Genomic DNA, 17,196 nt, shown 5'->3' with positions numbered 1-17,196 from the left:
AAAAAAATAAAAATAAAAATAAAATGCAAAGCTCTTTAGGCTGACTGCTTGCACCCAGCAGGAAGCCGCCATGGGGAGCTGCCAGAAGGCTGTGCTTACCCCTAAGAACTCCGTGAGTGAGATGTGAAGCCCGGCCCCGCCTGATTTCCCACAGGAGGGAACCGAGCAGAGAGCTCCAAATGGGGCCACCCACCCAGGGCCCCCTGCCCTCCCTGTGGCCCCAGCAAGAAGAGGGTGCAGAAAGAGCACCTCACCCTGAGTAGCCCAGCTCAGCTCCCCAAACATGGGCTCCCTGTGGCCTGACAACTATGATCTACCATCTCCTTAGACCTTCCATGTCCCTGAGCTACTTCCTGTCAGAGCAAAAGAATGGCAGAGAGGACACCCTTAGCCACGTCCCTTTCCAGATCTTGTTGTTGACCTGCTCACAAACCTTCCCATTAGACTGAAACCAAGTCCACAAAGTCCTACAGTGGCCAAAGAGGTCTTCTGGGCTCTGACCTCAGGTCCCTCCCCACATTCCTTTCCCACCACTCTCCCCCGACTCGCCCTGCACAAGGCACCCCTCCCCCTCATGGATCCTCCAGCATGCCAAGCTCATTCCACCCTCAAGACCCTTGCACGTGCTTTTCCATCTTCTGAAATTGCTCTATAGCCAGAACTTGCTTGATGGGTTCCATCACGCCCTTCTGTTCTCTCTGCAAACACCTGGTCACACCATCCCTGACCACATCTAAAATGGCGTCCCCACCAAACCACTCTCTTCTTACCTTGCTTTGCTTTCTTCAAGGAGGTTATCACTACCTCAATCACTTGGACATTTTTCATTTATTGATTTAGTGACAACCCCCTGACTCCACCAGAATGTCAACTCCTTGAAGTCAGGGACCTTGTCTGTCTCAGCCACTTGGTGTCCCCAGTACCCACAATAGGGCCTGATTCACATTGGCTCCTCAATGAACATTTGTTCCATTAGAAGACGTGTAAACTGAGACTTGGACAGGCACTAGTCTGTAGGTGGCAGTGTCCCAGGCAAGCATGGGCTGGGATGGGCTCGGATACTTACTTCCTTGGGCTGTAGGCTCACTGCCTGTTCTTCTAAACCATATTTCACACCCAAGAAGGGACCAACCTCACCTCTCAGGTTCTTCCCCAGTGCTCAGAAAGGACCCAGCAGAGGAGCTCAAAGAATTACCAAGTGCATTAGTCAGGCCTTTAAGAAATTGTCCAGTTCCCCTTATCAGACTCAGTAGCTCTCCACAGCCCTGGAAAGCTAGAACAGAGCTGAACGGAGAGCTACCCACCCTAGGACAAGGAATGAGCAGCTTCACTGTGGAGCCCCGTGAAGGACACAGACGAAACCGAACAGTGACCCTCTGTCTAGAAAACTGACCTCCACATGTTTAAAGACCAAGACCTTCCTGTAAATACAAAGAAGGGTCCTAAGGCAGGTCAGCAACACCTTGGCACCAACCAGCAAGGATAAGAACACTGGCTGCATGGACAACGAGGGGGTTCTGGAGGATCCAGGAGAGAAACAGGAGCTCTCAGGAACACTGCACGAAGAATGATTGCTGGCACCTAGTGAGAAAACCCTGGAAGAAGAGAACGGGGCTCGCTTCGTGCCGTTCCCATATTTAATATGCTTAAGTTGACAGCGTATAAATCATAAATCAGATGTTTCCACTCAATGGTCTGCAAGCTGTATCAGCCCCACCCCCAGCAGAGCTGGCCAACAGAGAGCTTAGAATTGCTGTCATTAGTTGCCAACATTTAAAAATGAAGAGATTTCACAGAAAAGTCCAGATTTCTGGCTCCTTCTGAGATGCAGAATGCACTGGCCGTACCAGGCCTTCACGGGGAAAGCTCAGTGGGGCCTGCCCGACTGTGCTCTTCAGGGAAGGATGGGCCCCCCCAGGCACCCACAGTTGCTATACTGCTGGTCCTTCTCACAGCCCACCTGCTCTGCCCTGCACTATCCCTGCCTGCATGTCGTGGGCCTTCAGATCTGTGACTTCGCTGTACCTGGCCGGCATTCAAGGGATGCTTTAGCCATTCTTATCTGATCCTCTGGTTGTCTTCAAAAGCCCCAGGTTACACAATAGCCAAGAGTTGTCCACATGGTTACGTGGACTGGATGGACCCATGTGGCTGCCACAGAACAGCAAGAGAACGGCAGACACACTGCTCCCTTGCCCACCCCGTGGGCCGTGCTAGCCACAGAGTTGTCTCCAACTGGGTGCTTGCGGCTGGGCGCCTTGTTCTGACACTCGTGGTTCTTCCCGAGTCCAGTTAAGCTTGGTAGCTCTTTCAGAGCAGGGCCTGGGTCTTTCCCCACCAAAGAACCCGGTGCAAGGGGTCCAGGGAGAGGGCCCCGTATTTTGCTGAGGGCTGCCACCTGACAGGCTGTGAAAGGAGGGTTTCTCTTTCCAAAAGTAACTTTGCAGGCAGAAAGCACCAACAGCTCTTCCTCCTCCTGTGAGCCCGGCCACCAGTGGCCCTGAGAAGCCACCAGCCGCTGTGCATGCTTGGACAGGCAAGCGAGAGCCCAGATGGGAGGCGCCCTGGACGCTCCTTTCTGCTCCTGGGCAGGACCTGCACGTGCCCAGCCAGCACAGGGAGCCTGTGCGGGAGAGGGGGTCACTGAGAGGCCCCCTGCTTCCCCATCCCTCCCACCCCCCACTCCCGTAATCTGACATCTCCCCCGCTGAGCGCTGGGATGAGAGGCCAGGTCTCAATCCCAGCTGCACTGGCTGAGGGCCGTGAGCATCTTGCCGCATTTTGCTAGCCCCATCCCCTACCACCCAGGGTGTACCCTGCACCCAGTTTTCCTCACCTGGCTCCGGAAGCTATACTTTCCCACAGAGACCTCGCAAGGTGCCTTCCCACGGGGCTGGCCAAAGCACGGCTCCTCGGACCCATTACCACATCTGCCCTTGACCTGGCAGCAGCCCAGGCGGGTTCTATGATCTCAGCCACACACTCTCCACAGACGCCATAACAAAGCCACATTCACAGAGTACAGCCCTGGGGCTTTATCTTATTTAAACCCCACCGCAACCCTCAAGGAAAGGAGTATTATCCCAGTCTACAGACCAGTAAACAGGCTCAAAAGGACATCCCCGGCAGTGAACTGGGGCCTGTGTGTCTTGCTGTTCCAGAGGCAATCCCCCATCTCCGTGCTGACAGCAGCCCTCACCCCCCGAGGAACGGCCCCCACCAAAGCAGCTGAAGTGCTCAGATTCCCTCTGCAAGGAAATGAATCTGTGCGGTGTGGGAAGGAGGAGGGCAAAAAAGGGGACACACTCAGGTTTCTGCCCCATCCCTTGTTGCCGAAATTAAAGTGGTTCCCGTCCCGCCATCTGGTGGGAATCCAACCTCTGCCCTCCACACCTGCCAGCACACCAGGCCTTTGTGGCCGGAGCTGGGGCTCCATCGACATGTGTTTTCCTCGACATCCCACTCCCATCTGGTTCTTCTCTCCTACACCTCCACACGGCTCTGTCACAGCAACTTCCTTCTCCGCAATCTCCATGGCTGCAATCGTGCCCTTGTCCCTGGCTTTCTCACCCTGACGTCTCTCATGGACGCAGACACTGAAGACACACAAGGAACACACCACGGGGACGGAGACGCCACAGCAAACAGCGGAGAAATGAGCATTAGACACACCTGTTAATAGTTCATCAACCGTGCCCCCTTCTCCCTTTGGTGAGCTGACCCAGCAGCAGGTCACCACGATAATCCCTAATGCTAACAACCAGCGCGTTTCAAAATTTGGAACGTCGACCTTGCCTGGAGTCAAGAAGATTTTTCATTGTTCTTGCTGCTCTTAAGTGCTCCATATCCTTAAATTTTCTAAGACTTATCTGTCTCCCTATCTACACAACAGTTACTGGAGACCCTCGGATGGCCGGCCCTGGGAAGGAGAGAAAAGAGGAAAGCTGTACTCCAGAATATTTCCCATGCTTAATTCTTAGAGGAACCTGGGGGGTCAAGTATCAGTTTCAATCCACCATACAGATGGGGAAGCAAAACTCAGAAAAGCTCCACGGTGAGGACATGGGACCTGAACCAGTCTGTCTGCAACTTGGCCCCATTGACCACCCAGCGGAAGGATTAAGGAAATCACCTCAGACTCTCTGGTGACCTTGGGGCATGGAAGCTCCCTTCTGAGAGGGAGTTAGAGACAGCCTGCGCGTCCCCTCACACTCTCTGCAGGTGTGGTGGCAAAGACAAGACCGTGGAGTCCAGGGGATGCCCTCTCAAAGGTGCCCAGTCCATGGGGCACCTGGGTAGCTCAGTGGGTTAAGCTTCTGCCTTCAGCTCAGGTCATGATCTCAGGGTCCTGGGATCAAGCCCCACATTGGGCTCTCTGCTCAGCAGGGAGTCTGCATCTCCCCACCTCTCTGGCTGCCTCTCTGCCTACTTGTGATCTCTCTCTCTGTGTCAAATAAATAAATAAATTCTTTTAAAAAATTTAAAATTTTAAAATTTTTTTAAAAGGTGCCCAGTACACGTTCCCCATATCCCACCTGCTCCTCAGTGGCAAAGTCCATCAGATGCACCCTTTGTCATGTTCTAGGAGGAAAATGGGCTTCCCTTGATCTGTCAAGACAACAAGCTTCCCCCTCCTCCCAATGCCATGTAGTGAAGCAGAGCCAGGCTATGAGTCAGGAAGTTCTGAACTCACATCCCAGCTGTGTCACTAGACCTGGGAGCATGAGCAGGTCCCTAAACCCCCAGGTTCCAACACTCTGTAATAGCCCCTCCTTCCCAGCATTGTAGAGATGAGGCGAATCAGTGGGTCAGCATAAGCATTCTTGATAAAAGGCCTGTTCCATCTCTCCCTCTGGTCCACAACCCTTTCCTCACCACTTTCACCCCCAAGTTGAGCCAGATTGAAACAGAGTAGGAGAAAGGTGACACATGGTTCCCCATCACCCACAGAGCCAGGGGACACCTGCTTGCTCCTAGGAAGCTCATCTGCACAATGGGGTGGGGCAGACAGATGACAAAAACGGCTGCAACTCCTCACTCTGTAGTGTACCTACCACTCCCTTTGCAAAGTGACTTTGCACTTCCCCCATGAGGGGTTTCCCGGGAGCTCTCTCCCCTTGCCCCTTAAATCTGGGCTGACCTCTTGGCTGGCTTAGGCCAAGAGACCTATAGAAGCAACAAAGCACCGGGTCTGAGCCCCCGCCTCGAGCGGCCCAGAGCTCTTGTATCTGCCTTCTTGGAACTCTGCTGCTGTCACAGGAGTAAGTGTGGGCCAGCGTGTGTGACGATGAGAGACCCGCAGCCTGGTCACCCCGTCACCCTAACTTACCGCCAGACAACCACTCTCCTAACTAGCCAGTTCCAGCCACACAGTCAGCTGACCACAGAGGCATCCACAAGCCCAGACGAGGTCAGTTGCATCGTACCCAGGTCTGCTGACTATGAGGCTGATGAGTAACAACAAAGGCTCATTGTTTCACAACACAGAATTCTGAGTTTCGGAGGGGTTTGTTACAGTGCTCCAGCTCACGGATGCAGAGGCCTTTTCTCCTCCCAGGTGCCTAGCAGCTTGGGCACAGGTGGCAGGTGACCGAGGCCAAGTTCTTGCCGGCACTGACTGAAGCCTCCATTTGGGAGCGTGCAGAGGATGCCAATAGATGTGGGCTGTACGGCACAGAGAGCTGCTGGGAGATGAATCCAGGCAACTGGGATAACCTTGCCTCACCTCTGCCTCTCTTGATGCAGCTCAGCCTTCCTCTGGCTTCCTGCAGCACTGGGGAGAGTATGCTGCTGCTTCCCTGCTGGGCTCCCCCCTCAGCCCTTCAGTCAACAAATGGGCTGACTCACCACCTCAGGGGAGGCCCCCACAACCTGAACACCCTCGGGGATCCGGGAGCAGAAAGGGTAACTGAGTCATTCCACGGCCGCACGTTGCTTCCCTCCGTAAATGCCTACTTCTCAGGGCTGCTGGCTTCCTACTGCTAATAAGCCACAGAGGCACCCACAGGGAGGAAGTGACACTTTGCTGTCTATTTAATGGCCCACGAAGGAAGGGAAGAACACCAGGTGTCTCCAGGCCCATGCTTTAGGTTCACGATCTCACTCTTTGACCCCAGGAAGGAGCAGACAGTCCTCCCAGGCAGCCAAGGAAGACCTTCCTGAGCCCCAGGAATGGGTGGCATGATTCAAAAGTCAACTCAAAATAGAAACAACCCTCAACCAGAAAACAAACACCAGTAAGACCCAGCCACAGGCAAGCATTTTTCCTTGATGTGGGCTTGGATGCTCCTTGGAAATATTAAAAATCAAACATGAAGTTCTTCCAAAACACTGGCTTACTCGGGTGCCCCTGCTTGGCCAGAGCACTAGGAATATATTTGGTCTGCCCACTGGGGAACTCACCTTCTAGAAAACATTTGCATGTGCACAACAGAGGTCAAAGCTCCTGGGATTCCACCCTTCATTCGCCCGTGTGCCAACCATCAACCACAGGCTCTGAAAAGGCAATTCACGAAGATAAACCTGTCCCAGCTCCTGCCCTCACACATTCCTAGGTACCATGGGGAGGGAAGTACAAAGAGTCACCACATAAGTGGTGGGTACGATGCAGACCTAGAGATGACAGGGGCAAGGGAGGTGTGCTCAGAATGTGGCATGTCCCACAGGGAAGGAACCCACGAAGACCTCCCCAGCATGCATGAGGATTTGCAAGGATTGAGGGCAATGAGGACAAAGAAGGAAGGGGGGACAGTGGCCATACAGAGTCTCTGCTCCCTTCCCATCTCAGCCAGGCCTGAAGTCTTGGTTGCCTTGAGCATCCCTTGAGCTCTGCACCTACCAGAACAAACTCAACATAATATCTCTTCCTCATGAGCTCATGTCTAAGAATTTCTAAGGGGAAAAAATGAATTTTTCAGACTCCTAGCACTTTTTCTGAAGTACTAAGGCTTTAAAATCAGTAAACAGTAGGATACAATTAAATGCAAATGCAGGGCCACATTTAAAAATTAATCTTCTATAATTAATTAGTAATTTAAAATATTCTGGTAAATGATACTTAAATGGCACAGAATTATCCTAGCTCTGAGCGATAAAGTCGCCTGCTGAAGATTTACCATGGTGGAGTAAGAAATATTTGCATATATCATGTGGGACAACAGAACACTGACATTACTTAATCTTCCTTTGTGATAAATGTATTAAAAAGCAAGTCTTTGGGTGCCTGGGTGGCTCAGCGGGTTAAGCCGCTGCCTTCGGCTCAGGTCATGATTCCAGGGTCCTGGGATCGAGTCCCACGTCGGGCTCTCTGCTCAGCAGGGAGCCTGCTTCCCTCTCACTCTCTCTCCCTGCCTCTTTGCCTACTTGTGATCTCTCTCTATCAAATAAATAAATAAAATCTTTATATATTAAAAAAAAAAGCAAGTCTTTATATTCAAATTGCCGGACGAAACTCGCTCACGGCAGCAAACTCTGAGAAGCAATTGATTTGAAGCCAGGAGCTAACCCAGGCTGCGCTCCCCGTAAGGACTGAGCTGGCCTCTAGCCACACTCCTTGCCTGGGAAGCCAGTCTGGGCAAGGGTGAGGAGGGATAGGGCAAGTGGCTCTTTCCACCTCTCTTCCTTCTATTCACGTATTCCTCCCAATCTGGGCGAAAGGGGACCCCACTCTCAGAGCAATGAGGAGCTGTCCTACCCCTAAGCCGTTCCCCCCACTATTTTTTCTCCCATCCTTCTTGCTGCCATAAAGAGATCACGGAGACCCATCTAACTACAAAGGTAGTGGTCACCTGCTGTGACCATCACGTGGAAACAGCCATGTCTCTCCCAACATCGCAATGCCTTCCCCAGCTGCTTTGACACCAGCACTGCCTTTATCCTGGTGTGTGCATATGTGTATGTGTGTGCATAGTTATGTCTAGATCCGCACGGGGGAGTCACAAGTGGTGGTGGGGGGTGGGGTTGTTCCTGTTAGACTGTGCTCTTCTGAGGGCGTGCTTGTACCAGCTGTGTGGCTGGCCAGCGGTATCACTGTATCAGCCTGTGTCTGTGTGCGTGTGTGTGTGTGCGCACGCGCGCACATGCCCACTCTCCCACACCAGCCAACACTGCTGCTTATCGTCAATCCTCTCCCAAGACACTCACCTCTCTGCACACTGCTCTCCCCTACCCTGTATGAAAGCTGGGCCTGGGGATGTCCCCACCCACAGGAGCAGCCACTCCTTTGCAGGCCCATTCAGGCCAAAGGCAGCATTCTTACACAAACTGAAGCCTTGCTAAAGGCAGAAGTTTTAAGACTAAGGCCCTTGCTGATAAGCTGACCAAGCACTTGAAGACAAGCTAAAAGGCAATCAAGGCACACCCGAGAAAACCTAGCTTCGAGCTCTTTCTATCAGAGGGAAGAAATACAAATCTCCATGCCTTTTTTTCCCTCAGCAGCCATTGTGGGCCAGCCTTGTGCTGCTCTTGGAAGATACAAAGGTGGACGCCATCCGGTCCCTGTCCACGAGGTGCTCACTTTCCCATGGGACAGACAGGCTGCCCAGTATCCACGGGCGCCCTGATAGTGCACGGGCTTCAGATCCCCAGCAGGCTGCTCTGTCTGCCTCAGGACCTGGGAACAAGGAGTGACAACTGGTCTCCATCAACTACCTAAGTGTTTCAAATAGTTAAGTTTTCCACTCTTTCCAGCAACACAAAAGAGAGAGGGAAGGGACAGGAGGAAACAAAGAGGATACAAAAAGGAAAGAGGGAAGCCGAAGTCTGAATAGAGACAGGGACACAGAAATGACAAGTGAGAGTCCTGGGGCACCCCCCACCCCAAGCCCAGAGGAGGCCTCAGTGGATGAGAGACCTGGGTTGTGCCCACTCAGCCAGCCACTGGGAACGCCCAACAGGACAAGGGTCGTGATGTGTAGCCACAATATTTCACATCTTGTCAGGTCTCCAGGAGGGGACACCACCTCTGTGTCCCCAACCATATCAAGATATGGTTCCTGGTCTGTCGCAGACACCCAATCTGTCCTAAACATATGGGTGTTTAGGTGGGAGGATGGATAGATGGATGGAAGGACAGATCAATGGATGGATGCATGGACGAACAGAAGGACACATGGACAGATGATGGACAGATGGAGGGAATCTGCTCCAGGAAGAGGAGATGACGCCCAGGGCCAAACCTGAGTGTGCACTGGAGGTCTCTCCATCAAATCGGGCCTGAAGGAGAAAGAACAGTAAGACATACATAACCCTCAGCACTGGGGCCATACAGAGCACTCAGTGAGCTCCTAGCTTCAAAGACTCCAAAAGGGGCCCCAAGAACAAACTGGTCCTAAAGTTCAGACTCTCCACCCTGGATTAGGGACCCCTTCCTGCTGATACCACAGCCTAAGCCCCAGCCACTCCCCACCCAGCACACCCACCACGGTGACACAAGAGTCCCTGAATACTCTCCAGACCCCTTCTCCCAGCTCCCACCTTGGCCATGTGGTTAATGAAGGTTCATTCCTGTAGACCGAGCCCCAGTGTCACCCACTCCTGGAAGTATTCCTGACTCTCTGGCCACCCCCATTTCTCCCTGGCCAGAGGGCACTGCTCCATCCTTGGCACTCTCCCAGAACCTGGTCCACAGCTCTGTTCTGACAGGCAAAGGGGTTTGTTAACATGTTTGTCCTCCCCATAAAGCTGGGAGCCCCACGTGAACAGGGATAATAGCTCAGTGTCCCACACAGAATCTGGCACACCACTGGGGCTCATTAAATACTGGTGAAATGGAAGAAGGAACCTGGGAGCAGAAGGGGGAAGGTTCCAACGGCTACAGACAGGATTCTCAGGCAAAGCCTCTGTCCCTCGGCCTCCCTCACGACTCCCACGTCCTTACCAACAGATTACCATGTGGCAACATGTAGAAGATTTGAGCAGCACCGTCTTCCTCCCTCCTCCCATCAGCCGGGCTTTCTGGGTGGGCAAGGGAGAAGTTACAGCCGGGGTAAGAGTATACCCCCACTCCCAACGCAGCTCACACACGCAGTCCTGATTGGGTACCAAAGCCACCTGTCATCAGTAGCACTAGGGCTCTGAGACCATTTGCTGGCCCAAAACAGTGTTTTGAGATTCATAAAATTCAGGACATGTCCTGGCAGTGGATCAGCCTTGTGTACACCCTCTGTCCTTGTCCCAACAAAGGAGAGGTTGGGTCAGTCTGCTGGCAAAGCCCGGGCAGTACCTCCAGGCAGTGGATGAAGCTTTTGTGTTGGGATGGCATGCCCAGGTCCCTCCCAGGGGACCTCCTGGGCTAGCCAGCCGTCCAGGTCCCGCAGCCTGCCGGAGTCCGGAAACCCCTCCCATACCCCGCTTAGTACATACACAAATTCTTGGAGCATAAGTGCCCTGAAAACCTCTGCCAGCTTGTGGACGGAGGCTGCTGAACCACGTCCTCCCACGTGAAGGTAGCACACCCCATCTGCCCACCACCATCATCACAGCAACATGGCAGCTGGAGACTCTGGAGTGGGTCACGTCTGGACTTGACTCCTGCTGAGTCCCCCTGGTGGCTACCCACAGGACCTGAAGCAACAGGGAACTTCCTCGACTTCAGCTGCCCTGTGTGCAAAGTGTGAACGTTAGGGAAAGCACACAAAACACCCACACTGGGTACCCAGGGTATGACACCCGCCTCCCACCCAGCACCCACCCCGACAGGAAATCAAAAACCAGGACTCTGACCAGCTAGAGCTGAAGGCACAAAGCCCGGGTGCCATCCTCCCCCATAGCCTCTGGCCACCCCTCCCAGGGGCTTGCCACTCTTGCCCAACACTAAGAGTGGCCACTCCCGGGGCGTCTGGGGGGCTCAGTGAGTTAAGCCTCTGCCTTCAGCTCAGGTCATGATCTCAGGGTCCTGGGGTTGAGCCCCACATTGGGCTCTCTGCTCAGCGGGGAGCCTGCTTCCTCCTCCCTCTCTGCCTGCTTCTCTGCCTACTTGTGATCTCTGTCAAATAAATAAATAATATCTTTAAAAAAAAAAAAAAAAAGAGTGGCCACTCCCAGGGCAGGTCCCCAGCACCCAGCAGCACTTTGCAGCACCCAGCAAAGCCAAGACTTTGCAAACGCAGGCGGGATGCGGGGGACGGGGATCAAGAAGGCGCCAGGCCCAAGCCAAGCCAAGTATTTCCAACACTGCAGGAGTTTGCATAATGAACCACTTGGAAATAGTATCTTTAGGCCAGTCTTGTTTACGTGTTAAATCCTTGCAGGGCCTAGAAACAGAGCATGGGCTGAATTCATCTAGAAGGGAAACAATGAATATGTAAGTGGAAGAGAACAGATGTTTCCCGAGAAGCTATGTACCGCAGGCTTCATCTGGCCTCTTGCCTCCTTCCTCCCTCCTTTACAGATGAAGAAGCTGAGGTCACACAGGTGAGGCAAAGCAGCCAAGGTCACAGCTACAGCAAGTGGACTTGACCCCAAATCTGTTGAACTCCAAAGCCAATATTCTTCCCACTCCGAAGCTTCATGGCCGGACAGCAGCAAGGCAGAAAGGAAGCAAGGACAGGAGGCAAGGGACGGGCGAGAAGAGAGATGGAGAAGGCCGGCAACCAGATTAGCAGACACCATCACTGGAGCCGGCCCCAGCCCGGGGAATTTAGTGAGAAGAAAAGTCTTCCTATGAGCAGACGCTGGCACACACGCTGCTGGGAACATTCTGAGAAAGCCAGACACATTAGTGCTGCTAATCCTAGGCTGCCCATTACTGGCCTGAATCACTTCCTACAGGGAAATGTGTTCCAGAGAAAATGCCGAGTGCCGACAGGACATCACAGGCTGGCTGACCACCGGCGTGAGCCGGGGCCTGATTAGCCAAGGGCCGCAGGACTGCCAGCCAATGTGCCAAATTAAGCGTTCCGAATTTTAAGTTCCCCAGCAGCGGGCTTCGTGCTGGTTCCTGATATATAAGGTAGCATTTTGAGTAATAATTAATTAGAGGAGAAAGCGGAATAAGCAACCAAAGTACATCAAATGGAATTAGTGTAATTCTGCCTTTCTCTTCATTTTCCTTTCAATCAGAGAGAGCCAAGTAGGTGACTGGGGTTGGAGAGGAAATCGCAGACCACATTGGGCCACCCCTGCTCCCAGGCACACCACGCCCCCAGCACATCCCCGCTCCCCCCGGGCTCCCCCACGAAAACCAACCCAGGCCACAGAGGGACCTGCCAACTCCAGCTCGTCATCTTCCTGCCATCAGACCATCAGGGCTGCCAGCACAAGCCAGCTCAGAACGTATTTCTAGTTGTCTATTCTCAACTAAATTACTAAATTCTAAATTCTTTCTTACTAAATTCTTTGTTAAACTGATGGGACCTGTCTTCCTTGGAAGGCCCTAACCCTTAAAAAGGCATTAAAAAAAAAAAATCACTGATTAGCTTAGGTACCAAAAATATCAGCCTGTGCACCAAGTATCATTTGCTAATGTGCAACCGACACCTCCTCCAGGTGCTAGCAAATACCAAAGGCAGAGCTACCCACCTCTGCAGAAACCTGAAAATTTATTTTATCCCTAGAGGCTTACACCTGCCAACAAAGAGGGGAAATTTAAAACAACAACGATACAAAGAAACAACAGCCCAAAGTTTTGCCTCCAAAATCTCTGGCAGTCACCTGTAAATAGGCTTCCCGCCAGCTGCTCCCAGCCCCTCACTGTCCAGGTAGGCCTGGGGTAACCTGCTGGGGACCAGCCAGGAGCCAAGCTGGGCTCGGGATCTAACTCTTTCCGGCTTGTGCCAAACACCCAGCACCTAGGAGTCCCCACACCCATTTTGGCTATGCATGAACGGACGGCACCTGTGGTCCACCGTGGCACCCTGGGCAAAGCCTCCTGCGGCCCCAGGCCCCACCACCTACCTCGTTGATGAAGGAGTGGGCCCCCTGCGGGCTGAGCAGGAGGATGGCGCGGCGTAGCGTGTCTCGGTAGCGGTTCAGCTCCTCCGTCTTCATGGTGGTGAAGAGGCTGGTGAACACGTGGCTAATGTTCTTGTCCACCTTTTGTAAGGAGACATCAAGGCCCAGCCGCGAGGCCTGATCCAGAAAGCTTTGGAGCCCACGGATATCTGAGCAGCAGAGAAAGAGGAGAAAAGAAGGATCTATAAGCAGGAAGGCTCTGACCCCAATGCCCCCCACTAGCTACGGGCCACTGCCATAAGCAGGGCGCACGTCTGCCTCAGTGACCCCTGAATGGAAGTGGGAAAACATGGGCACATCTATTTGGCGGCAGCGTCCAGCCCCAGGCAAGGAGTTTCCCACCATGAGGAGCATGCCCTTTGTTCCAACAAGTACTGTGGCCAGGAAGTCCTTTGTGATGACCTCTCTTTCTCTCCCCACTGCTTCCACCCAATGAGAGTGAAACTTCTGGTAGCTCTGTCCTCGAGGCTATGTGCAGTAATGGTCCCTGACCCTGGCCCCAGTTCCCTGCACCTTCCTCTGTGCTCACGGCCTAAGAGGTGAGCTAAGGCCACTGGCCCCAATCTGGGCCCAGCTCTAATCCCATGACTGAACACCCCGCCCTCACACCCCAGCCCTGAGGCTTGGGACCCCGTCCTGTTCCAGCAGCCTGATTTCCCAGGATGGAACCCCTATTTCACTCTCTTTCCTGCTGGGGTGACTGCCCAAATCCAACCTGAACTTCACGTCCTGACTGGTTCAGGGGTAAGCACATGGTCCAAGACGGTCCACCGAGCACCATCCTCAGACTCTGGAGGAGCACTTGGGAGAGAGTCCTGTTCTTTCCTCTGTGTCACTAAGAGGTCACGATGTAAGGCAAGAAGGGAGCAGGGGGAGCTGGAATAAAGTACTAGGGAATGAGCATTCAGAAGATGCTTGGGGCCCAGCTCGACCACATATTAATGCAAACCCACTCCTGTGAGCACCAAGATGCTGACTTTTTTTTTTTTTTTTTTTTTTAAACGAGGGCCCAAATCTTCTCTCAGCCCTGCATGAGCCATCTGTCTGCTCCAAAGGGAGACATCCCCAAGACTGGAGCCAACTCTGAGGCAAGCAGGTATGAAAGTGACACCTGGTTTCAGTGACGTCAGTGAGGTCTCTGTGCATTTGTGAGTCTGGCTTCTTTTGGATTTTTCTATGAGCCAAAGAATACCCTTTCCTGCCTGAGCCAACTGGAGCAGGATTTCTGTCACCCTCAGCCCAAAGTCTCAACCTAGAGGCCACGTTATCAAAGTCTGGGATGTCTCCTTACTCTGCCCATATGTGTATTCCAGCTCCCAAAGACACACTTGTACTGAGTAGCCCTCTTTCAAGGATACTCTGGGCCTGCCCATGCCACACAAGCTGCTCTCTCCCAGCCCATGGGCTGACAACAGGCATGTCCTGACCCGTCTAGTCCCCCAAAATCAAATTCACAGTAAATGCTGTTATTTCAACCAGACTGCTTTTGCCAACCCATTTCTCTCCCAGACTTTCATTTCATGCCCATTCCACAAACTTCCTGAGTGTTCCAGGCACCGTGCATGCTGCTGCAGTGGGCCCTCAGCTGCCCACCTCGCCAGAATGGCAGGCTCACCAGTAAGTCTAGTCCCAGCTGGACATAACAAGAGAGGTCAAGGAAAACCAAACACAGTGCGAGGGAGGAGACCAGAGGGCATGGCAGCGCTGGAGTTCTGGGGGAAAACGTGCAGGGGGGCCCTGTTTCCTACCAGGGGAAGTTGTAGAATATGCTTTGAGCACTAGCTGTGGATTCCAACACTCAGAATTTAGGATGGTTCCTTAAATACTTGGGCAAATCTTCCAACCACCCTGTGCCTCCATTTGCTCATCTGTAAACTGGGGCTCAAACCCTCCATGCCCAGCATGGAGCCTGATGTGGGGATGGATCTCACGACCCTGAGGTCACGACCTGAGCTGAAGTCAAGAGTCGGAAACTCAACTGAGTGACCCAGGCACTCCCATATGGGGCTACTTTTAAGACAGAAGCCCTGTTTTTTCACGGAAACAGTCATAAGGTATACGAGATACAGGCGTCTGATAAGCTCACTCTGTCAGTCATTGCTGAGAAACAAACCGACCCCAAAGTTAACGACCTAGAATAACAGTCATTTATTATTTGTTGAGTCTGTAGATCAACTGGGCAGTTCTGTTCTAGGCTCACCCGTGCCCCTGGAAGCGGCTGACATATGACTGGAGGCCTGCCTGATGGTCCACACATGTCCACGTCCCTCCGGCAGGCCAACCCAGGGATGTTCCCATGATGGGGGCAGAATGCACAGACATCTACTCAGATCTCTGCTGACACCAAGTCACAACCGTCTCATAGGTCAAAGGAGGTCACGTGTCCCAGAGCAGGAGCTCAAAGGGTCTTCAAAGGGACATGGCAAGAGGCATGGGAATAGGGAAGCTATTACAAGGGAACTGAAGGCGGCTAATCCCCCATATTTGAGAACACCATTTACACCACACTGGTTAAAAGACAGCTTCTCAGGCAGTACCAGGCACTTGAACTTTCTGCAAGGACCCATCATATTTGATGTACATCTGCCCAGTATGATAGCCACTAGCCAGATGTGGTGGCTGGGTACCTAAAATGTGACTAGTGTGAGTGAGAAACGGAGGTGTCATTTTATTTAATTTTGATGAATTGAAGTTTAAATGTAAACAGCCATATGTGGCTAGTGGCTGCTGTACTGGGGAGCCCAGATCGAGGGGGAGGCCATCCTGAGCACAGATGGAGAGCTGCTGCATGCCCAACAGAGGAGGGGCTGCTGGGCATGGGTGTCTGCTTGGCGCTGAGATGTTCAAGCATATTACTGGCAGGTGTGAGTTGTGCTGTGCTCAGGAGAGGGAGTGGCTGGGGTTGACACGAGCTCTGAGTTGCTTTAGTTGGGGGTCCCCTCCCCCTGTAGCACTTCTGTCCCCCAAGCCATCCATGCATGTCTGCTCTGCCGTTCCCTCTGTTTGGCTAGAAAGCTCTGAAGAACCTCTCCAATCTTTCAAGGCTTTGGGGTAACAGGTCTCTAGGGGCCCGAGCAGGCTGTGGGGACCGCAGAGCCTCTCTGGGAATCCGAGGGGTGTTGACAGCCAGGGGCCTGTGTGTGGGAGCCCCTGGTGTTATGGGCAGGACCTACTTTGCAGCTTCAGGGGAGGGAGAGCCAGGTGGGGGCTTGGTGGAAAAAGCCTGTCCTGCTGTTCTGTACCTGGGACCTTTTCCCATCTGACTCTGTGGGCAGAGCCACAGAGACCCCTGTGAGCTGCCAGGCAAGCGGCTCTGGATAAACGTCTGTGTGCCAGGGGCCAGGTCGCCAATGGGCGAAGCTGGCCGAGGTCAGGGCTGCACTTGAATACTGGTGTATTGGGACTGAATCTTGGTCATGCATTTGCCATTCCTAGAAGGATGCTCAGGGCTCTCACCAGGCACCACGGTGCCCTCCCCATCCCCATGAGCTACTAGGAGGTTGGGTCTCTGGGCCTCCCACACAAAGAGCCCCACACACAGCTTCCCCATGGCACCGCCCACGTGGGCTTGAGCAGGAGCCAGTTTGGGCAAGGTCACTGGTGGCCAGTGAGGCCCCATCCCTTCACGCAGACACCCATGGTCCTCATTGCCCCGCGGCTTTGATCTGACCCAGATCTGAGCACAACTGACAGGACGGTGAGAGCTGACTGGGACAGGTATGAAGGGGGCACATCTACTAGCTCCTACTTCTCTTCAGGCACCTCACATGGCCATCACGAGTCCTTGAAGTGGCCAAGAAGTGGCGAGCCACGTTTGCAGGGGCAAGCTTGCTGTGCCTTCCCCCAAACACGTGCACACTGAAGACTCCAGTGTCACTCTGTGACTGCCCCCTCGATGCCTGAGTCTGACCGGCTCCAGGGATCTCACACATCCTACGGGCATGGCCGGTCCTCCCAAACTGTGGGAGAAGTCCCCTGAGGTCCCCTCCCTGAGGTTCCCCAGCCTAAAATAGGATGGTCTTACTTTCCCAGGGGATAGGAGGTGCCATGGCATGCAGGTCACTGCCCGGGACCCACAATACACACAAACAGGCACACACGGAGAACACAAGCCATCAGAGCTCCCCCCACCCTATTAGCTGCTCTGTCTCTGCCTTCTGGTCTGGGAAGCCCCTGATGGGACTGAGCCATCACAGAGAGTTTAAGCTCCCTGTCAGCAGCTGGCTCCCCACACCTGGAGGGAGC

At 53.3% G+C, this 17,196-nt stretch overlaps 1 protein-coding gene across 4 annotated transcripts in view; it reads right to left on the bottom strand.

Moving 5' to 3' along the window:
• Positions 1-17,196, bottom strand: part of GRID1 (glutamate ionotropic receptor delta type subunit 1) — a 680,604-nt gene that overhangs the window by 449,507 nt on the left and 213,901 nt on the right. For all 4 annotated transcript variants that reach the window (XM_032838417.1, XM_032838432.1, XM_032838424.1 and 1 more), the window contains exon 4: positions 12,895-13,100. In XM_032838417.1, the coding sequence (XP_032694308.1) occupies positions 12,895-13,100 (206 nt within the window). The remainder of the gene's footprint in view (positions 1-12,894; positions 13,101-17,196) is intronic.

The sequence above is a fragment of the Lontra canadensis genome, unplaced genomic scaffold (assembly GCF_010015895.1).
Source record: "Lontra canadensis isolate GAN:19392208 unplaced genomic scaffold, GSC_riverotter_1.0 scaffold3, whole genome shotgun sequence".
NCBI classification, from domain to species: domain Eukaryota; kingdom Metazoa; phylum Chordata; class Mammalia; order Carnivora; family Mustelidae; genus Lontra; species Lontra canadensis.
Note: the sequence above shows the minus strand (reverse complement) of the source record. Positions and strands in the feature narration are given on the sequence as shown.